Below are 23,562 nucleotides of genomic sequence, written 5' to 3'. Positions count from 1 at the left end.
ATCGGCTGTTCCTAACGGCCAAACCCTGGGCACAGCGACTGCCTGTTGTTCCCTTTCTAGTGCTCCTTGATACTGGGAACAGCGAAGGCTGGAGCGGCAGCGAGATCTCAGGGGTCTAGTCACCCTGCCTTGTGCCACCCAGCCAGCCCTCTCGCTGCTCAGGGGCAGTGAAAGGCTCCACATTCGGCCGTGGCAGGACACCCAGCCCAGCAGCAGCATTTGGTGGCCACCTCCTGTGGCTGTAAAAGCCTCACTAGGCTCGAGCTCAGTGTAAAGAGATGAGTGGATAGGGCTGCTCACCATAGATTTTCTGAATTCCTTGGAGGTCATCCTGGGGCAGTTTGAAGTTGTGTGTTTCCATGTACTGGTAGAAAGGAGCCATGATAGCACTGGGATCATTGGAGTGTTCCAGCCCCAGCGCGTGACCCAGCTCATGGACCGCGACCAGGAAGAGATCGTTCCCTGTGGGAGGAAGGCACAGCCTGGTTAGCACACCGCCGCAGCCTGACGCAATCCCAAGCCCCGTTACTCACAAAGCAAGAAGCAAATGCTTTGCTATCCTATCGCACAGCAGGTACCGTGACAGGGTCAGCTCCCGGAGACGGTTTGTCCTGAAACTCTGCACAGCTTTTACAGGCGTCGTCACAGAGTGGGCAGCAGGCTGCTAGCCCATGACCACCGGTGACCACGAGCACCCTCAGACCACGTAAAACAGGCAGCTGCCTGGAGCGAAAGGGCACTGGCTGTAGCCTCCTTTGCAGGGAGCTTACAGAAAGTGGCCGACACCATCACGTCCTTATCCCAGTGCTGCCAGGAGAGGTGACAGTGCTGCCAGTCTGCTAATCAACAAGGGTACGTGGTGGGAAGGGAGCTTTGTCCCCACTTCTGGGTCCTCCGCTGCCACGCTCTGATCTGACCTGGACCACCAGATCCTAGGGGAGATCTGTAAGGCACCCGGCAAGGCAGAAGGACAGAGAAGACCAGGGCTAACACCTACTGTAGCATGTGTCATACCTGGGACAAGCCCATCTCCTCTAGCACAGGCTCCTCAACATGCTTTTGCTTTGCTGGACTCCTGGCACTGCCGTGTCTGCGCGAGGTGACACAGGTAGCACCACCCTGCAGGAGGCAGAGCCGCATCGGGAAAGGCTGGGCCGGATCCCAGTGGCAGGAGGGAGGAGGTAGGAAGAGAAAAAGGACAGGCTCCTGGCAGGGAAACAGAGAGCTGAGGAGCCTTGTCTGGTCTGGAAGGTGGCAGCAGTGCGAAGCAGGGGTACCTTCAACGCTACGTTACAGGCACACACTCCTCTTCAGTCCCACGGATCTGGGACCTTCATCTCCTTGATCTGGTGTGGTCCCTGGATGTCCTACCTTGTGAGGGCACCTTGCCATGGGAGGTGACACAGGCCACGCTGTGTGAGGGATGACGACACAGCCAACAAGGACAGATGTAAGACTCTCCCCATGCCAATAAAATGCCTGAGCCCTCAACTCCACCTGGATCAGGCTTCTCCTTTTTTTTGGGCACTGCACAAACCAAGAGCACTTGCAACCCAGACATGGGAGAAAATTGCTGGCAGTGGCAGCTCAGCAGCTGCTTTGCAGCATCTTTAAGCAGCTCACCTCCATAGCGCACCTAGCTTAACAAAGTTCAGTTTTCGTACACAGCTGAGCTCTCTGCTGTCACCCCTCAAAATGTGACAGCATAGGTTCAGGGGTCTGCAAGTCTTCACAGCAGGGTGCTTTGCCAGCATCTCCAGACACCTAAAGTCAGTAACAAAGATTGCTCAACTGGTCATGATATACCACACCAAAACGGTTGTCTGAACATTTCAGTTGGAGGGTCTAAGCACCTGAATATGCAAGACAAGTTACAATATACCAATGCATTTCAAATGTTCAAATACAAATGTCCAAAACCATATGTGGGCTAAAATTTAGCCACGTGTGTTTAAAATTCCAGACTTTCTGTATTCAGGAAATCCAAATGGTGACTTACTGAATTTTTTTCTCATCTATTGCTGAAAAATCTGGTGTGTACAGAACAAGTCAATAAAATATCCAATAGCACAGTATAAAAATGCATTAAATAGTTTCATGGTAGTCTTAAGGACTGATCGCTCTTCATGGGTTTTCAAAAACACTAAGTTTAGAAGATGCACAGCCTGTTGCAAATTAAATGGACTTACTCTCATGTATCACTTAAATGCTCAAGAAAGCATAATTTTCACTGCTACTCACACATGAAAGTCCATAGGTGTCCTGGTTTCAGCTGGGATAGAGTTAATTTCCTTCTTAGATGAAGACTCATACCTGAAGAACTACGTCAACAACTGTGGTGGTCAGGCCAACCAGCTCTTCTGCTATTGACCAGAAACGCACCTTTTCCTAGTTATCCTTATGAGATACCTGTATCTGGAAACACAGACAAGTGTGGAAAACAGCTGCTGCCGTCCAGTTTTAAAACACCATTTTGACTGACAGCGATGCACGAGGATGCCACAGGACACAAAAAAATTCTGGCTGGGGAGCTCTGCTTCTTCGCATCTGAAAGTAAGGGACTCACTCAGAAACGAACCTTCCCAGTACTAGCGCAGCCACAGAGGACAGGCCAACGCTGGGGTGGAAAAGCTGTCCTCCCGTGGGAGGGTACATCGCTAGGAGGCCACTCAAACCGGAGGAGCAATGCGCTGGGAGGTGGCGGCTGGAACAGATGAAGCAGAGCTAAAGAGAATTTCTAGGAAATGAAGCGACTTCCACAGAAAGGACAAGAAGCTCCTTTGTTCCCAACAAATACTCTTGATTCTCAGTGCTGTGGTTGCTTCTCATCTCAAAACATCTGCTGAAAGGCAGCAGGATGGTGCTAGCAAACACAGCTTCCTCTCCTGCTCCCTGCTCTGGACAGATTTCTCACCACTGTTTCATCACCTCACCTTTTTCTTGTTTTGTTCTAGCCTCCTCCCAGACACATCCATAGTTCTCATCCTTCCAACATGCCCATGTCATCTGCTTTCTCCACCCTGCTGTATTCCATGAGGGTCCCCGACTCTGAAAGAGCTAAGTCATTCTCAGAGGGCAAATGGGCAGCATGCATTTTGTTGTAAGATGAGACAGGAGAAAAAAAAGTCTAAGATCATTCAGTAAGCACAGAGTGCTTGAAAACCCAGCTCTGGATTCATCATCCTATTTCTCTTGAGAGGTCAGTTTTCACCAGTAACATTTTTAAACAAGAAGTTCCCTTTGCTTTTGTAACTGGTACGGAGTTTCATAGCGTGGAAAAGAACACACTGTTCATTTTCTTTTCAAATGCTGGCTAGGATTTGCTCTGAAAAGAAAACGTCAAGGTACAAAACTATTGCCTGACAGCATACTTCTCTCCTCCCACAGCCCCTGGCTTGGAGCTGTGGCAACTCTTTCTGTACCGTTACCCACTGCTGTTTGGCAGCTGTCCACTCAGCTGATCTACAGATCCTTTCAAGAGAAAGGAGCCTGGACCTCTCAAATTGCTTGTTAGTTCTTGAACATGCAATAAGGTCTCTGACCTTCATGTTCTCCACAGTTCTTGTCTGAGCAGCACTCTTAATAACGCCTGTCCCCTTGGAGCAAGATTCAGAAGAGAGAACTAACAGCCTCGCTCGATACTTTGCTACTCATCAGGAAACAAGGTCAGGCAATCAGATAAAGCTCCTTAACTTCTTCTTCAACGCTCTCTCCCAGGACCAAGACTGAAGTAAAACTTGTATGGCAGCTGCCTGGGTAGGACAGTAGGGTGAAGAAGGAACTGACTACCCTTGCTTTGCATGTGCAGGGAAAGGTCCCAAGACAAATCCAACCATTTTACCTCGTTTGCACCACTGGTACAAAACAAACCAGTCTGGTCAAAGACCTGCCTGAGCTTTCTCCTTCCTGATTCTCAGGAGGCATCCAAAAAATCCACCAGTAAGTACCAGAGAGAGGATGACCCTGTAAAACTGGGGGTAGTTTTGCAAGTTGGTTCATTGAGTGAACTAGCTTGACGGGCTATGCTAAAACAAAGGAACACAGTTAATTTAGCTTTGAAGTTGCTGATGTGTTTTCCAAAACAATGTTATAATCCAAAGTTATAACTGAGGACACACCTGTAACAATACAAAGCATCGCTCACTATCATGATGCCAAACCAGGTGAATACACTGCTTATCTTACATTCAGTTTAATAGCTCTATACTCCCCATACACACACCAGACACAAAACACACAAAACCTGAAACATACTTTTTAGTTACATTTTCTTAATTAAAACTAATTTAAATTTGTGTTCAGAATAAACCTCCCGTTAGCTGATGTATTACCAATTGAGCTAACTTAGGATAAATTGCAATATAATCACATATCAAAACCAGCTCTATTTAGCATTCTCGAATCATTTATAATATACTACCTTTTCCTGCAGAGGGAAGAAACACATGGTTTTGTTACAACACAGAGAACACTGTAGTCACAGATAAACTGATCTATATATGATCTTCCTTCTAGTCATACACTCCATCACTCATGCTTCTTTGATTTTCATCTTCAGCTGGAAAAGTGGCTGTTAAATCAGGTAACAGACATCCTGAGAAAATTTCTTCTTTGTGAAATTGCTAGCACGTGCCTTGCACATTTTGTTCATTTTGATTATGAAAATCCATATAAAAACCTTTTCTTTATTTGGCTAAGCAACTCACTGCATAACAGGGTATCCAATTGCTACAGGTCAGCAAAACCACTCAAATGCCTATCAGTTTACAGCAACAGGTCACAGGGATGCTGTTATGGCAATGTTGTGACACTACTATTAGTATTTACCCCCAAGCATGGCAGCTATATATATAGCTGTAATGAGTGTAGGTAGACTCTGTAGAGCACCTAGCACAGTGGAGTGTAAATCCAGGACGGAGCCCTAAGACAAGGGAAATAGAAATAATACTGTATATCTGATTAATAATAGAAAAGTAACTGTGAATCACTGATCTTTCTTGTATTAGTTTCACACTTTATGAATTGTATTATTGTGCTAACACATCTATGTATTGCAATTTGCTCAGACATTACTAAAAAGACATATGAAGGTTAAAATTTGAGATTTTATTAAAGTAAGAATGATACTGAAGAAGTCAGATCATTGGTTGTGACAATAGCACACCTAGGGTAATTACAGAAAAGATGGTGTGAACTAAACATGCTTTAAATACACTAAAATGATCCCTTCCGCTCTAACAGCCATGTAGAGACATTCATTTTCCAAGCACAACTTAAAGAAGCTTTAGGGCTACTCTAAGCTATGCCTTGGCTCCTTCATCTTCAGACCTGGTAGGTCTGAACCGTCAATCAGAAGAACATGCGATTAGTCTGTACTCCTCCATTCACCTCCGCAACACTATAACATGCTCTGCTCAAGGAAAGTTTTTCAGTCTTCTGGAGATCCTGAAGAAGTGGTGATACTGCTTTTTTGCGTCAAATGAGATGTGGAAAACAGCTTCTCTATCTAGAAAGGAAGGAAATACATGTTAAAAAAATATAAGCTTCATTTTGTTCATAAGCTATTATCGTTATAAATGTAGCAACGAATATGATGCATCTTGAGGACTTTACGAAAACTCTTAAGAGTGTCTTTAAACAACCTCACTAGAGAAAGAATGAGTGATATGCAGTCTTAACAAAAACTGTACCACAGCCACATCATTAAACTGATCTCCACGGGATCAAGTGACTGCAGAAGGACAAAGAACCGCATTGTATTACCAGCCATCACGAAAGACAGGTAGCTTGCCATATCGTCCCCGAAAGGCAGCAGGCTAACTCGGTCTGTTACTTCTGTTACAGACCTATTAATGTTGCAAGCTGTGCTTTATCTGACATGGCACAGATGGCACTATGAGGACAACTTCCTGTAGAAAATCAGAGGAAAAGTATAAAATATTTTTCTGGAACAGTGAGACCAAAACTGACTGAGTGATGTGGAGGCAAGAGTGAGCAGCCAGACAGAGGGGAAGTCGTGACTGCTTCGTCTGGCTCAGCAGCCTGATGTTCAATGGAGTAAGAGTGTTCTGCTGAAAGATACAGGAAGATTTTTCACAAGTATAGGTTGCAAGTCAATACCAAAGAATTACCAACCCTAAAATTAAAACTCATATTTGCCTATATTAGCATATCATTCCTCTATTTGGTAGAACAGATGGTAAAGAAAAATGTTCATAAAACCATGGAAAAATGTAGATATGACTTTCATTCCATCAATCTTGAACAGCTATGCTGGTGGTTTTATTTTTTAAAAGTACTAAAATACAGCAGGGTCTACAGACAGAATTTAATACTTGACCCAGCTGTGAAACAACCAGAAGGCAACTACAAAACCAAACCAAAACCAGTATTTTGAAACAGTGAGAAGGCTGGCTCAGCACGTTCCAAACAGGTCCTGGCACAGGCAGTGCAGATACAAAGCTTGTGCTATTTGGGATTCTTTTTTGTCAGCCAGGTTGAAATTATATTCAACTCCTGGTACTGGCAACAGAGCAAGTGCTGTTCTGGAAGCTATGAGAGTAGCTCTTTGCCACAAAGAGGGTGCCTTCTACCTAGGACAGGAGATTTATTTCTGCCTAGGACAGGCGACTTACTGTCTTTGTCCTCCCCTGACACAGAAGGTTCCTCATGGGGCTGTAAGGACCGAGTAGGACTGAGAAGTAAGAGAACTGGCATGTAAGAGGCACTGCCCCCTCAAAGTAGTATTCTTGGTGGATTTGGGTAGAGAAGGCAATACTAGTTAAAAAACTCCGCTCTTCTTCACAAACGGAAGAGAAAAAAAATAAACAACTCCCAAGCTTGCTGCTTGGTTGTGATGTCAAGATCTAGAGTAGTGGGTGTCTGCTGATGCTGCAGTCCACCTCTGACTGCAATGACCAGCAAACTCTATTCACGAATTCATCTATTTTTCATTTTTTTCTCTTCCTCAGTGCCTGTTACTTTACTCCTCTCCCTTTCAGCAAATGGAATACAGCAAGTTTATTAGAGATACTGCTGCGTTTTGGCTTGTTTCACATCATCTGTTTCTGCTTTACAAAGGAGGGCAGCAAAAAGAGACATTTTGGCTCACCTTGATTCTCGTGACCTGCCTTTTTTACAGTTGATTTTTTTTCTCTTCTTTTTTAAGGGAATGACACATCATTTTGATTCTTACTGTCTCCTTCACATGAAACTCAACAGTATTTCATTCTCTGTGGAAAGAAGTAAAATATTTTACTTCGATTACACAGAAATCAATAGCATTCCAAATACCTACATAACTGTATTCATACTCTGTGTATTAAAGAATTACTGACAAAAGCAATGGGAAGTAATTTCCTTTACAGAACATCATGAACATCAGGTGTATTTTAAAGTACATTGTTTTGAAAGTGGAGTTTGTAAGTGATCCTTATTAATGTAATTCATCAAAAACTAGCACTGTAAATACTGCAAAGCTTTAAAATCCAGACTGCACTAGCACAGCACTACTATAATGCCACTTCTATGTGTGTATGACGACAGCATATACAACAAGGGAAAGCACTACTTACAGAGATACTGTCCGGGAGTGAAGAAGAAGAATCTGAAGACAGAAGTCTTCCACGTGTGCCAGTGGGCTTTCTCTCTTCACTTCGCTTTTGTAAAAAGTTTTCATTTGCAAGTTCTCTATTTTTGCCTTCAGTGTTTGGATTGACGTGACAGGGATGTAATCTCAAACTGTTACTGATTTAAGCTACCTGATTTGATTTCTTTTTTACTCTCTTGAGACCATGTGTCTATATGATTGCTCAGATTTGGTTCAACATTAGTAAATTATTTTAGAGTACTCCGGGATTTTAGAGAACTCTGGCTTATGGGAACAAGTCTCTCAGGCAGTTACAGAATGAAACCGATGTTAAGTAGGTATGTTCTAGAGACTAAATACTGAACTGGTCTTCATTAATGAACAAAAGTACTGGCTAACATGATCTAGCATGATCTGATGGAGTGAAGTATCATAAAAAGGCCTGACAGAATAAATTGACATTTTAATACAATTTATGCCGCACTTGACTTCCAACATCTATATGAAAGTCTTTCATGTAACAGGTCTCTTGCGTTAAAGGACACATGAGTAACTTCAAAGCAGCTCTGATTTTCACTCTGAAAAATACTGATGTTCCTTTTCAACAACAGTGTCAGAAGCCTGAAAAATAATGATGGATTCAAAATGCCATTTGTTAGAACAAAACTCTTTAGATGTGGAGATGTTCTATACCTGAGAAATCAGAGAAAGAAAATTAAAAAAAGTATTTAACAGCCAAATAGCACAAAGATTATGTGTGTACTGTGTTGTGAGTACATGCGCTGTCAAGTTGCTCATTATATTGATAGTTTGTAGATTGTCTTTGCTGGCCTCAGCATTTTGATAGAAAATGAAAAGAAGTGGTAAAATAAGAAAGAAACAAGACTGAAAGCAAGGCAAAACGTACAGGAAACGTGAATTAATTGAGGAGAAAAGACTACCAAGTGCTGGCAGTACGCTGGGTGAAGGCACAGAGGTTAAGGGAAAATGCATTTTCTCTTTCGGCAAGCATGCACTGTACCTGTACAAGTCAGGTAAGTGGGTTGTAAGTAAATAGTAGAGAGTCAACCTAGAACAGCAGACACCAACACAAATCTCAAAGAAATAAACCAACCCAACAACTGATACTCTTCATTCCTCTTAGTCCCCTCCCTCCACCTGAAATATCACAACTGTAATCAAACAAATCAAACAGAAGAACGTTTAGTCAGCAATGTTTCCTAAGTGACTAGAAACATTTGGAAGTCTTTGATAATAAAGAACTACCTGACCAGGTAAAAAAATGCCAAACCTACTTACACATACTGCATACTGTTAGGGGTCTGTTATATAATACATTCTAATGTACACTCAATTTTTACATGATTAATCTAGTGATTAATGTACAAGCAACCTTGTACATTCTTGCAGTTAAAAATAGAGCAAACAGTAAGAGGTGGTACTCCAAAAGCTGGGGTGGCTCTAAGGTAAACCAGGTCAGAAGAAAGCAAGAGAAAAACGCTTGGCTACACCTGTTCCCTTACCTGGTTCACATTGTGGCCACTTCAACCTTCCCCTGGTTGAAAGGAGAAGAAAGAGGTGCTGGGAACACCATGACAGCGATGGGAGGAAGCACGTGCATAATCCCTTGTGTAAGAGTTTAAACTGAGCGAAAAGCTAAAGCGTCTAACTGGAGACCTAGAGCACTAGTCTGCAAACTAGTTTTCAGAAGCTGAGAAAGAAAAAGCATGGTACTTGAGTTCTGTTTCTCGTTCAAGGCCAAATTATTTAGGGCTCTGACAGACACTCATACCTCCAAGATTCGGGAATCTGAACGGGGAAAGCCACACACCTATTCCTTGAGATAGTCTGTAGAAGAACCTGTTCTAGCTAGACAGTCTATTAAGTATAATGCCATTGCTTAGTAACTGCATCTTTTGAGAAGAAACCTTCCATATTTTATCTCTAATGTCTTCTGGAGTATTCAAGACAAGTGAGCAGAATCAAGTACTTTGACGTGACCGTAAAGGCAACAAGTAACAGAAGCATGGGATATCCTCTGTAGGACACCCAAGGTGCACCAAATGGATCAGGGCAAGAGTCAGTGATCCAAATGGGACAGACACCAAGCAGAGGCACTGCTGCAGCAGAAAATCTGTAGGTGTCTGGGCAATTTTAAGAACATTGTACTTATAGCAGAAATAAAAAGAATACCAGGACATTCAGGTTCAACCTCATGTTGATTTCTAACGAGATTCTAACACCCGATTTCTAACAAGAACAGCCCAAGCTGTGACAGCAGAGTGGCTCTCAAAGCTTGGCTAAATGCCTTTGTTTGTGCAACTGGATTCCACTGTAAGTGTAGAGGTGAGAGACGATTCCACCTTTAGGAACAAATGTCAAAAGAATCCCCCTTTAGGGATACACATGTCAAAAGAATCAAGAAGGTCTGTGACATTAATACTGCTGTAAAACTCCAGTGAAGACACCACTTTGAACACACTGGCTGGCAGATCATACGTCAGCACAAAGCTGTGCGTGCCCCCTACCAACGGGCACAACTGGCTGTTGTGCTCACCGGCTATCAGTAAGACTCTTCTCCAAAATTAGCTACTCTAATCAAAACATTCTCCTTGAGATCCTTGCTGAACACTCACATGAGTCAGCTTAGACAGTATTTGGCTGTCCTGAAAAACACACTCAGGTTCCTGAACATATGCGATGTCCAGATGGTGGCTTCAGGAGTGCTTGCTCTGTTGTCCAGATAGATGCCCACTGAAACAGTGCCAGTCCTTGGGGCAGAAACACAAAGAAAAAACTGTCCCGTTCCTCTCCTCTGTGGCTAACAGAAGCCTTCCCAGAAGGTGGTTCAGGCCCTTTTCCTCCAGAACTCCTGCAGAAGCTCCTGCACTGATTTGGCACTGAAAGCGGCCCGTTAGCACCAGCACCAGTAAGACAGAGGGACTGCCATTCTCAGTGACAGTGGCAGGGCAGGTGTTGTCACTACCAACAGAGTACAGCTAACAGCTAATACTGCCATACGTACACAGCTATGCAGCCAGTATCTGCAGCGGGTTGGCCGGCACCACGTATTTAGTGGTATGGTGCTGACCACATGGATAACAGCAAGACTTTTACTTTTAAAAGACCACGAAGAAGATGTGCCTGGGATTATTATTGATCCTATTTAAAATGTTAAACCGGAGATTAAGATTTACTTCCTGTAATTAACCTGGTTTAAACAAATGTTAGACTTGTCAGAGGAGTGAAAGAGAAGCCACGTGCAATGTGGATATCTAAACTGACAGAATGTACTTTCAGCCGCTTAGGATTCCTCTTCAACCTGTCGTTGGGAGGTACACACACATATAACTATTATTTTCATACAAAGGCTAGGCAATACTTGATTTGGCCAGTTAACAGTGGGTTTCGTGCAGCACCTCTGTGCCCGAGCCCAGTGGAGACCCTGAGGCAGCCAAGAGATCCCAGCACAGCCAGGGCTGTTTACCTCCCTCAGGCACAGGCTTTGCTGCCTACAGCGAGCAACATAGGTCAGTGGCTGCGAGTCTTGAGATGGGTGGTTTAAAGTTTGCTTGGCTGTTCCTACAGCACATTTCAAGCAAAAAAAGTCCAAGACTTGAAGAGAGTAGAGCAAAGTCACCTTTGGTGTCCCTTCTGGTAATGCAAGCAGCTGGGACGCACGTCGATGCGGGCAGTCTCAGTAACCCAGTGACCACGTGCTGTGTCTGAGCAGCCAGGAGGGGCCGCCTGGCCTGCGACGGCTACACCACATACCGCTAAAGGACAACGACTCCAACACCAGCTTCAGTTACCTCCCAGTGCCCATACATCAACATCTAATAAGCTGGAGCCCTTGCTGCTACAAGTCTGGGATAAGCCAAAGGCCAAGAGCTGCCTTCATTTCTGCTGAGGAGCACCTTCCAACTGTGACCATGCCAGTTGCTCCTCATTGTGTGGTTGTATAGATGATTTATCTCTAAATGTAAAGCCACACTCCTCCTCTTTTTCAGTTGCATTGTTTGCCATATCACTTCTGATTTGCCTGGATCCCTCCAAATTCCAATGCTCTGCCTCACGCTTCTAGCTGTTCCCACTTGCGCTCTCATCTGAAAACTTAACAAATGCATTCCATACCCCATGACCCCAGTTAACAAGGGCTGCTCCGGGAGTTCCAACTCCCTACCTGGTTCTACACATCTTCATCACAATATCATCTAAACTCATCTTACACAGCTTGCTTACAGGAATGGCAGAGAAGGCAGTACAATTAAGATGATAAATCAGCTATCATGAATTAAAGTACAGTATTACTCAGCTAAGGGAACTGTACGCATGAGCAGAACTGTAACCAGCATCCAGGGGGAAGGAAGCTTTGCATTTACTTTGAAAGCCTAGGCAGGGTCACTCTTCACAGCAGACGATAACAGAAGTGTTGGTGCACGTGCTCCTATTACCATGGTCTCAGAAAGACAACAAACAGCATCACAGCTATTACGATTATACTAGTAATTTTAAAGGACATGGTAATGGTCTTGCTGTCCACAGGGGGCAAAATCAGTATTATAACGATCACGCAAAACAATAATGAGTATATAAATCTCAACTAACTATCCACTAGCTGGTGTGATAAAATCGCTACTGAACCATAGCAGATTACCACAGAGCATCTTTACAAGGTAGAAGCTTTCATCAACAGGATATATCACATTCCTGAGGTACAAATCAGAGATAGCTGTTTTCACAGAAAATCTGTTCAAATAATTCTTTCTTCCTGACTGGATGAAACATCATGCGAAATGTTTCACTTTTATCCATATAATTTGCACTGCTAATGAAGACTCCAAAACAGTTCTTTTGTGGTGTGACAGCTGCATCCAAACACGGACTTACTGAAACTCCTCAGATGCCACAACACAGTAAGACAGATGTAGACCAACAAAAGAAAAGCTTCAGTTCATACTAGTTTGTAACAAAACTATATGGACTGAATAGATCAGCCAAATAACCTAAGGACCTACGGTGCCAGTTTCAGCATCCTACTCTGTCGAGCAGAGATTTACCTTCACGATTGTTGCAATGCTACGAGAGCTTTTAGGCTGATTGTTCGTATCTTCCTTTCAACCAATACACGTTCCTGTCAGGATGGAACATTTTACATAGCGCTACTTTGCAGGTTGATGTAAAGATACTATTGTTACTTCATGACTATTTTAAGGTTTCTGTAATCAGTGTACAGATGCTCAATGGCCAAAACAATTCCTTATTTGTGTCTGAATGAGAATTTTGCTACTGAGCTCATGGTAGGGTATTTTTATTCTCTCACTGAGAGACTTCTTCAATTCCAGACTGAACAACCCCACTGCCCCACAAGACATATCACAAGGACAAGCAAGAGCATGTTTGAAGAAATACTTCCTGTTAAAAAGACAATACTGTCCTCGCTAACACCTTATTTCCAATTAAAAAAAAAAAAAAAAAAGGCAGTGAACTGGTCACAGTGCAGGAAACCTCTGACCAAGAAGAAACTCTTTGGAGACCAGCTACAAGCACCTCAAGTAAAACACATCATAAACAAGAACCTGGAGCTAGCCGATAGCTTCAATGACAAGAAATAGTGAAAGAGAAGGAAAAACCCTCCTAAAAAGCCCTGGAGCATCCAGTGAGGAGACAGGACATTGTCATATTTGCATACCAAGGCTAAGAACACAAGCAAAACCAAATTCCTTGCATTTAACACTCATCTATAATGCTCTGATTACAGGCTTACCCCATCATACCCAAACCAAAATTCTCTTTCTGTCATCAGTGCTTCCCCCAATGAAGGGGACAAATAAGACCCCACCATTCTCAACACCCTCACTGGTGACTTTTTTTAAAAGAGTTTTCAAATAACTGTGCCACCCAGTCTATGCAGCACTTTATCTGAAAACAAATACACAAATGGTGTTTATCCTCCAGAATGGAAATCTCAACCCTTCCATCAATTTTCACACTCAGAGTGCACACCAGCCCCATAAATACCAACTACATGCACTTTGAGGACATTACTCATGACAGTCACTCAGCATAGAGAAATATATCATGTTTTTGAAAGAGCCACATGGATACTCCATAAGAAATAGCTTTTATTAAAAAAAAAAAAAAAAAAAAGACCCTCTACCCATTGTATACGTTGTTCTCAAATACCATCCTAAAAAACTGTACCAGAAAAAACTTCAAAAAAGTGATTAACTGTGTTAGAACATCCTACCCAGTGGAAAATCTTCCCCGGAGCCATCCCTGCCAGTCTTTAAGCTACCTCCCAACCCTTCTAAGCTTATCGTCAGAAGGAAGCCTTTTGTGCAGAAAAGGAGAAAAGAAAAAAAACCCAAACATGTACAACTTGTCAAAACCTTCCCTTCCACCTTCCTGTAAGGACCTCCTATGCCAGACACCAGTGCTCCCAGGTGTCACACACAGGCTTGCCCTGTCGTACCCAGCCCACAAGCCGCCCTCACACCCCAAGTTGAGATCAAATAACTAAGACCAGAATGAACTCGCACAGACCACTGACCAAGCACAAACACACCTAACAGCTGCAAAAGCAGCTCTCGCAAGGTAGTAACTCAGCCTTTGATTGGCAGTCCTGATCCTCAAAGGCTGCCCTCCAGCCACAAACACAGGAATAAAAATTCGTAACGTTTCAAAACAGCAAGACACTGCTTCTCTGCCACACCATAACCTCCCACACTCTCCACACTCTCCCCACTCTCCATCCCACAGGCTATAGCCTCTTTCTCTCTCTGCCTACATCCAATCTAGACATTTAAACACGCCAGGAAGCATTACTCCCCTTTCCCCGAGAAGACAAGTATATAATTTCTGCCTTCCCACAAATTAGCATTCCCACATTGAACTTGCCAGCCCTGTTTCCTTTCAAAGATGACTTAATAAATACAGACTCAAAACTCTGAGGGATTTTCTCAATTTGCATTCCATTCTCAAAGAAAGCTGTCACCTTCAGGTCAGGCCTGAAGGTGGCTTGCATGCCCAAAAGCTTTTCTGCTTTTCAAATTATACCGATCTAATGAAAGACATTACCTCTGCGTATGTCCTTAGACATCACGGCCACAACACTACTATGGTTTTACACAGTTCAAAAATCAAGCCATATTTACATTCCAAGTAAATTTCTCATCTTTATAAAACGTTTCAAAACGTGATTTTGAATCCCTAGAAGTTTAAAGACATATTGTCCTTCCCAAATTACTAAGACTGTGGAAATTGGTGTGGTATTTTATGAGGCCACTGTAAAACTCTGGTTTTCCAACTTGAACTTTTTACAAGCCATCACTATCCTCAAAGGTTTGACAATAGATCAGAAAGTGCTCATTGCCATTGGAGTAAGATAAAGCTGGAAAGATGCAGACTTCATTGCTTAATATGACAAAATCCAGTTGACCTAATCATCAGTCTTCCTTAGTAAATCAGCCAGCCCCAAACCTCTGATGGAAGGAATTATGACCATACCCAGACTGGGAAAACAAATATGGATCAAACCAACCTGACATTCAAATGTCTTCACTCTATCAACTTCCTAATCACCATTACAACTAACTGCCCTTGTTAAGTATTCCACGAGATACGGAGTTCACATTTCAACACTCTTGTTCACCTTTTTCCTCCCAGAGCCATGATTTCTGTAGCCACTATGGTCAAAATCTTGAGACGTAAAAAGCCAGCACATACTTTTCTGTTCACTCCTCACCATTCACACAGAGGCATGCAGAGTCACAAGCTTACTAATAAAATTATTTCCCCACTTAAGACAGAATACACATTTTAGAAAATGTTTGAACCACTATATGGGAGGGGAAAGCTCCATTACCCAAATACTTTCTAGTTGAGAGCCTGTCCATGTGTCTACATTCAACTCATCCTTGTTTTGAAAAATGACCTGCACTCTTACCATCGTGATTAGAATTTCCCAGGGTCCATGGCTCATCTGAATCAAAGTGAGTATCTCCTCCTATTCCTGGTCCAGGAAAGTAAGCGTGAGCTAGGAATCCACCTTCTCCATCAAATGGAGAGCTGTCTCCATGGAAACCAGAAGCAAAAAATATCATAATATCTGCCTCCTTTCTGTCATTTTTAATTTCATGGTAAGGGACCTCTTCAAAGGTAAGTGGTGTCACTCTCTGCCAAACATCAAATGCCTGACGAATGGCTCTCCTTGTATCAATCTCTCCAACCTTGGGGGTATAGTTGTGTACACTGCGTGAATGAGAAAGAAGGGTGGTTTAAATTTGCAGAATATATTCATGAGTTCATATTATAATTCCAATACATAGCCACACCTACATAGATTCCATTTCCAAAGGGTCTTTATTTTTTGCAGACACTACTTTGTGCATGCAAAGTTTTGTTCTTACAAACAAAGTTACCAACAAAACTACAGCCCTGATCTGAAGGCTACATTTCTTAATAAGAATCTTCCCAATTCTTTAGTCAATCTTCTACCACTTTCTGAAAACCTGACAACCTTTAAAATCTTGGTGCAGACAGCTAAGTAACTCAGTTTAAAAATTCAGATTTTGTCTGAAATTATTACGCTAAAATGGAATCCAGTGTATGAAAAAGGCTTACTAAAATTCTTGAGAAACAAACCTTTCAGTAAACTGCACAACCTTAGTTACATGAGCAGCTTCATTCTCAGGACTACTCAAAATACTTAAGAGCTCCCAGAAGTGATCGACCTACCAGTTTTGTGCAACCCAGTCCATGTCAGCTGATGATACAGAGTTTGGGGGTGGGTAAGGTGGAGTTTAACTGCACATAAATGTCCCATAATTGTAAACTTTAGCTTAGAAAGTGCTGTTCCTAGGGTGGTTTTTGTGCGTGCGTATTACAGACTCAAGACCTATTAAGCTTAGCTTGGGGAATATGAAATACCTATGTCATAGAAACAACTTCCAGTCTTTAATGAAATTGGCTTAATTTAATATGACTGACAGCTGAAACACATCCAGTGGTAAAACAAGATACCTATCACTTCAATGGCAGGCTACAAATTCTGAAATTGGAAAGTTAAACAACTGCTAGTTTGACAATGGCAGAAGTGAAGCCGCCTGACAACCTGCTTCCCGTGGTTACGCATATGCTCAAGATATACTTGATTCATATGATTATAGACCAGTTTTCTCTAAGGTCCAGAACAGGTTAGAAGCAGGATCTGACTCTCAGATCTCTGCATAAAAGAAGATGTCCCTTTACAATTTGAAGGAACTATTATTGGTGGAAGCTTTGAACTAGTCCTTCCTTCCAGTCTCTGCAGGTCCTTCACTGTTACCTGAAGAATCCCCTTCCTCCTATTCAGAGCTCTCAGCAGAAGCAACAGAGTGCCCCAGCCCCCGATTCTTTCCCTTCACACCATCATATTTCTTCCTACACATTCTGGCACCCTCTCCATGCTGGTCACTCACATTTCAGCCTCTTCACCACAAACTCACTGTCTTAGCCTTGCTCACCCATATCTTCTCCTTAACGTCTACATTCCTAATTTTTACTCCTCTGCAACCTCCCTTCCCCCTCCAAAAAATTTAAAAGGCTAGGCTAAACTTTCAGCTAGAGGGGGGTGTTAATTTTACTTTGAATTGACATTCTTATTGTCAGAAATTTCCACTGGCAGCATTTGGCAATTGCCTTTCAAAAGCTAAGGGCCTAAATGACTCAAAGAAAATACATCTCTGGGAAACAATCATCACCTGACACCTGGAGCCCACCTTCAGCGTATTGCCTCAGCAGGCCTAAGGCTGGACAAAAGCAAGATTTCTACTACATGAGCAAAAGTAAAACATCTGCAAAAATAAATATTCAGTAAAATGCTGCAAATCAGTAGAGGGAGAAAGCATCGCACCTCTAGACATGATGTTCCTTCTGCTTTAATGGTTTCTTAAAGACGACAAATGATCCAACAGCTACAGCATTAGATTTCCAAGGGAATAGAAAGGGGCTTACTAGGATTTTTCCTGCCAAAATTACACAACTGATGGCTGGGATTTAGGCATCTTTACTGATCATTGAGAACAGACTCTTCAGTTACTCCAGTGCTCTGAAAGCATCCCCCCTCTCCATGTTCTGAGAATGAAAGCCTCAGCTCGGCATTACAGGGAAAATCCAGTTTTCAAAAGTACTTCCAAAATTTGCATACCACACAAGTACAGAACAATTTTTTCCCCAAATAAAAAGGGGCAGGGAAGGGGCTATACCTGTAGGTTATATGCTTCTGTCTCCACTTTTGTCCAGTTAGTGCGTACCGCTTTTTCCTCCGGCTGTGGCGCAGGTGGGGATGATCTGGAACTCCACATCGAGGTTTCTTCATCCACCTGGAAGGGAAAGAAAGAAAAAGCAACCTAACAAAGAGTTTTGAAAAGAGACTCAAAAGAACTCAGAGGGTGACTGGAAGACCTCGGAGGGATGACCAAGAAAGGCTCAGTCTTCTCTCTCTTGAGTTTAGGCTTTTTGCACAGAGCTGTACACCCCACCTCTGCTGGCAATGCACACACCTCAGCACACCAAAATGAATTCATTTTTCCTTTTGGAAACACAGATACAGATCGAGTGGCCCTTATGCTTGAAAAGAGCTTAATGATGATAATGCCACAAGAGACCCAGATCAAAACTGCACGTGCAGTGGGATCAGACTCTCCTACCACCTACTCTACCCACTCTCCATTTGTTAAAGTGCTCACGTGCCAGTAAAAAACCTCCAATTCATAACTCACTAGGTACGACTGAATCACTGCAGACACAACCCTCCCAGATAACGACAAAGGCTTTCACCTTTCACACAACGGCCAGAACAGATCACTCCAGTCTGTGGGTCACAGTCACCAAACCTTGTTAGGTCCCCCAGGAACACATTGCAGGACATGGGATGCAGAAACATGCCACTGCCTGGTCACACGCGAGAAGAGCACCGTAGCCAGTCCTGGCAGATTTCTCACACAGGACACCAAATGATCTCCTCAGCAGGGCTTCCCCCACAGCCCTGGGCACCTGGAGGACAATTTTAGCCTCCAAATGCATGTTTTTCCTTCACCTGCAGCCAGCCAATGGCAAGTAGCACATGTGTGCCCACATGCTTGAGTCTAACAATGTACATATTATCTGTCAAAAATATTAGCTCCACAGCTTTAGGAAGAGAGTGTCTTTCCATCACCAGTGATGGTTTACAAGACCTCCTTCCAGGACACCTTTTAAATAAAAACCCAAACGGACACTTGTACAGCCTCACCAGAACATTCTCTCACAGCACACACACGCAGCAGCCAAGCAGCTGACCTTTCCTTAGTCCACTTCTGAGATGTAAAAACTACTGGTTCTTACAAATCTCAGTGCGGTCACCTGTCATCTTCTCTCCACCAAGAACAGAGCAAATGAAAACTGTTATACATATTGTACTGTACCTGACAAGAACCCAAGCTGCATATAGTAAATCTAGCACAGATCTTCCCCACTTAGGTTACCTTACATTTATCAGTATGGCATGTCTTTCGGAAATCTGAGCAACCTGTAGAAATCAGATCTGTCTTGCCCACACAACTGCTGCCACCTTCAAAGAAAAGCAGTTACATCTAAAGTCTGCTTTTAGAAAAACCATATTAATTCAACCTCAATACACTGTGGTTTTCCAAGTGTCCTTTTGCATTGCTTCTACCACTCTTCTAGGGAGATGTCAGGCTTATAGTAGCCTATATTCTCCTAGACATTTCCTGAAAAATTCAGTTGTATCAAATGGTACAGAGGTTTTAGCATAACCTTACACAAACCTCAGTGTGAATTAGTTTTTCATCTCCTGAGCTTCATGAGGACTCCAGTACTCTGAACATCACCATCATCAGGCTCTGACTACAGTCATAAAATTACCTTCTGTTTTATCTTTATTAGTATCATCTAGAAGACAAAAAAGGTGACAGGGGAGAGCTACCAACCTACATGGATGTGTAGGACAAGCCACCAGGACTTTCCAGGACAGTACTATCTATGCTGACACACCAGCAATACATCACCAGTTTCCTCACATCTCAACATCTGTTTCACATATGAAGACCCCTGCCCTTCCCAACCCCTGCCCTATGCCAAGCGGGCTGCAGGAAATCAGCACACACACCCCCCACACCCCCACACACCCCCCCCCACCCCGATCAGTCCCACCGAACTGCACAGAGACCCGCCCAAAAGTTAATTCCCTCACATACAGTCAACCCCCCTGTCCCCGTGCCAGCTCCATCATAATGCAGGGGCACAGGGCTGTGCCGGAGGCGAGCTGCAACACCGGCATCCTGGGCTTTAAGGGCTTCTTGGGCCAAAGCTTCCAAGGCACCAGCACTTGCAGAGCTGCTGGCAGTTACGCTACGCACGGCTGCCCGACTCCTCTTTCAACTCCATTGCACTTGGGCCTGTCTGAACCCCCACATTCTGCCACAGCTTGTTCCAGAGCTCAGCCACACGCTTTCTGAAACAGACTCAGTAAAAAAGCCCAACTACCTGATGAGAGCTAGGGAGTACACAAGTTGCCAACAGCCCGTGCTAGTATCAAGCTGAGAATGTTTATCTGGATCAGTTCCCTGATTCAACTTACTTCCCCGACATATGGGCTCCAGTCTGATCACATGGGCCAGGGTACAAGTCCAGCCACCTCTTTTTTCTCAGCAGGGCAGATCTACCACAAAATAATTACAAAGCTGCAGCTCGCTGCCGTTGACCTTCTTTAGCTGAGCTTTTTGACAGCCATTCTCTACTGAATAGTCTGGATAACGCTTTCTGTGTTCCGGGGGATTTATGAAAACACATCACATCAGAAACAACAACAAGAGACAATTACATGAAGCAGGATTCAGGTACTTATGGTCGCTTCCTTCTTCCCACCCCACCCCCCTTTTTCTTTTTTAAATGGGGGCAGCAATAATGCTGGATCACCAAAATTTATACTTGGCACTGTTTATGAGTAGACTATTGCGTTCCTCCAGTTGCTTGGCATGCAGAAAACCGGTAATGTCCAAAAGCAGTGACATCCAGACACACCTGCTTCCCCAGTTCAGGCTCCAAGCTGTTCACAAGACTCCTAAATAGAGGAAGCTGTCACTCTCAATCACCTACTTCACACTTTGACTTATTCTAAAGTCGTTTTGAAGGGGCAGGGCTTATGATGCTGACAGAAATGACAGAAAAAAATCATAACTGCAATCTCAAAACTCTTAACAGACTGAAATAACAGCTTAGCAAATGCCTGAGCAATTCAGAGCGCTCTGGGCCAGCCTGCCTTGCCAGCTCCTCTTTTGCTCAGCTTCTGCAGCCAGGTCCGAGGAAGTGACAGCCCAGCCAGGCCTCGCCAGACGTGTCTCCAGCTCAAAATACAGGCTCAGGGCTAACAGCAACTAGGGCCTCTTCTTCCTTTCACGTAATTTCTAGGTAGGTACTCCTGCTCCACCCTGTCATACAACATATGGACCTACCGACTCAGGACAGATGGAGGCAGAGCGATCACGCCTGCCTGCGAAGCACAGCCACATTTTGTTGCAGCCGAGGGCTCAAGCCTCTGCAGACATGAGTTTCAGAAGAGGGATCCATCTCGGTTATTCACCCATCAGCCTTCGGGAGTTCATGCACTATATAAACCCCTGCCCAAACATAAACTCAGTAAAACATGGGACACCACCTTCCTTTCCTCCAGAAATATACTTTCACTTAGTAAAGCAGGGACTCCCATATGCAGTTTGCTCCCTTCCCCATCACCCACAGGGCAGCAGAAGCAGCTCCCTAACCTTCCAAACTAGCACCCCGACACCATAGGCCCTTCTTCCCCCGCCCCCTCCCAACTCTTAAGCATCCCAGCTGCAAACCTCCACACACCAACTGCACATACACAACCTCGCTCTCTGGCTCTGCTTCAGCATTCACTTACAAACTCTGTTGCTATTAACAGCAAAGAGATCTTGGATGGAAAATCCCCACCTTTAAAAAGCATTTAATTTTCAACTCATTTGAAAAGGAAACAAACAGGTTTTTCTCTATCTGTCAATGGAGAACAAGGGGCTTTTCCTGTGAGCTAAAGGAGGGAATGTTACATTCACTAGAGAGGCACTCCTGGTCCAAGATGCTCCCCCTCCTGCCTAATTCACTAATTTCTTCTGTTTCTCCCTCTTTCTTGTACTGTGAAAGGTGCACCACCAAACCCCTTTGCTCTTCACACTATTTGACTTTGTGCCCCCTTCTTCTGTGCTGCTGGGTCCCTTTTGACAGCAGAGTGCCATAACAGCAGAGATTAAGAACTAGGCAGAGCACACTCTGAAAGGTCTCCTATAAGAAATGGTCAAGGCAAAACTCTCAGGCAGGGCCTAAGCAAGTTCTATTATTTGTCCTTTCTTTTTTTGCTCACCATGAGATGCTTCTTTCCCCCAGAAAGCATTAGAGTAAAACCTTATCGGCTTCTACTTCAGTCAATAGATGCTCCCCTAGTCCAGACCAACAGCGTACAGATTCAGCCAATACATGACATCCAGGCACTCAGATGCCTCAGAAGCCATCAGGTAGCAGCAACAACCACCACCTCCAGCTCAGACCACCACCTCCAGCCCAGACCTTGCAGTATACTGAAGAGCAAACTAAATGCAACATCTTGCAAAGAACAAAGTTTCTCCAGCCTAGGTGATTTAGACCAATGCTTCTGTGCTATCTGATCACAAACAACAAATAACACATGGCCAACATACAGCAGAGAACATCTAATGTCCAACAAATGGCAACTATTGACAGCTACGTAGTCTTGACTGTCATCATCAGACTACAACAACTGACTTCAAGTTGGAACCATATCCCTTCTGAGGGCTTCTTGTAGCTGGAATAATTACCCAGGTGATAAGAAAATGCATTAAGAAAGGGAAAGACAAAATTGGCCCACGTTAATCTTACTCAATAGTTGTCTGGTCCAAAACTCCTGTTACTGGGATCCCATAAAACTGTTGCATAGTAGCAACTGCAGACTGCACAGCTTTTCCCGACTGCAAGGCAGACATTTGGCTGTCAGATGGAAGTAAGTAGCCGTAAGTTTTTAACCAACCCTGAAAAAGAAAGAAACAGATGGTAAGATGCCACAGTAAGTTTTCAACTTAACAGATCAGAACACTTCCTCAAAAGAGAGTGACAAACTAGCCCCCAAAGAATCAACCACTTCTCTTTTTTTGGTTAGCTTTGGTAATATCATCTGATCTCCGGGAAGGGATGAAGACCCAGCTTAATATCACCTGTCCTGACAGGACAATGCAGATCCGCCAATTAAAAATGGCCATCGTCCCTGCTGAGTAACTGGGGCAGACTTAGGTCTCCGAACACCAGAAACGCCCAAGAAGCTCTGTCCTCACTGCAGAGACCTGCGCACCCTGTCACCTTGCCAGTCCCGCAGCAGCATGCTCCCAGTAACCCACTGCCCACCACCTACTGCTGCCTCTGGACCATCACTCCAAGCAAACAGCTTATCAGGCCTGGGCAATCCCTGCAGACACAGGTCAGCTTTACGCTTGCACTGAGCACAGAGGTATTTATTTCAAAAACAACAAAAAAAAACCAATAAAAAAACCCCACACAGAAAATTTGCAGACTCTGGTTAGCCAGACTTTTCCTCTACTAACAGCAGATATCTAGAAAATTGTCAGAACAGGAAAGCAAGCCAAGTCTACTCAAGGAGCTTTGTCCCTTTTCCCCACCTCCCCCCTAAAATGCAGCCTTAGATAAAACCACATGTCAAACTTGTCAAAATACTAAGGACAGCATTTTCAAAAACACCCATTAATTCAGGATTTTTTTCCTCCCCTCTCTTCCCCCTCCGCTTTGATACCACAAGAAAAAGGAATATTAATTGACCATTGGCAAACGGCAATAAAACCTGAACAAAGGCTTGCTTTCCTAAACTTCTCACCATAACTTCCCACGCACAC

At 43.7% G+C, this 23,562-nt stretch overlaps 1 protein-coding gene across 2 annotated transcripts in view; it reads right to left on the bottom strand.

Annotated features, from left to right (window-relative positions):
• MMP24 (matrix metallopeptidase 24) overlaps window positions 1-23,562 on the bottom strand; it is a 42,380-nt gene that overhangs the window by 17,615 nt on the left and 1,203 nt on the right. For both annotated transcript variants that reach the window (XM_040608694.1, XM_040608695.1), the window contains exons 2-5: window positions 22,541-22,689; window positions 17,836-17,952; window positions 15,537-15,841; window positions 301-462 (exon numbers count right to left, since the gene is read on the bottom strand). In XM_040608694.1, the coding sequence (XP_040464628.1) occupies window positions 301-462; window positions 15,537-15,841; window positions 17,836-17,952; window positions 22,541-22,689 (733 nt within the window). The remainder of the gene's footprint in view (window positions 1-300; window positions 463-15,536; window positions 15,842-17,835; window positions 17,953-22,540; window positions 22,690-23,562) is intronic.

The sequence above is a fragment of the Falco naumanni genome, chromosome 10 (genome assembly GCF_017639655.2).
Source record: "Falco naumanni isolate bFalNau1 chromosome 10, bFalNau1.pat, whole genome shotgun sequence".
Classification (NCBI taxonomy): domain Eukaryota; kingdom Metazoa; phylum Chordata; class Aves; order Falconiformes; family Falconidae; genus Falco; species Falco naumanni.
This window is presented reverse-complemented; position numbering and strand designations above follow the sequence as displayed.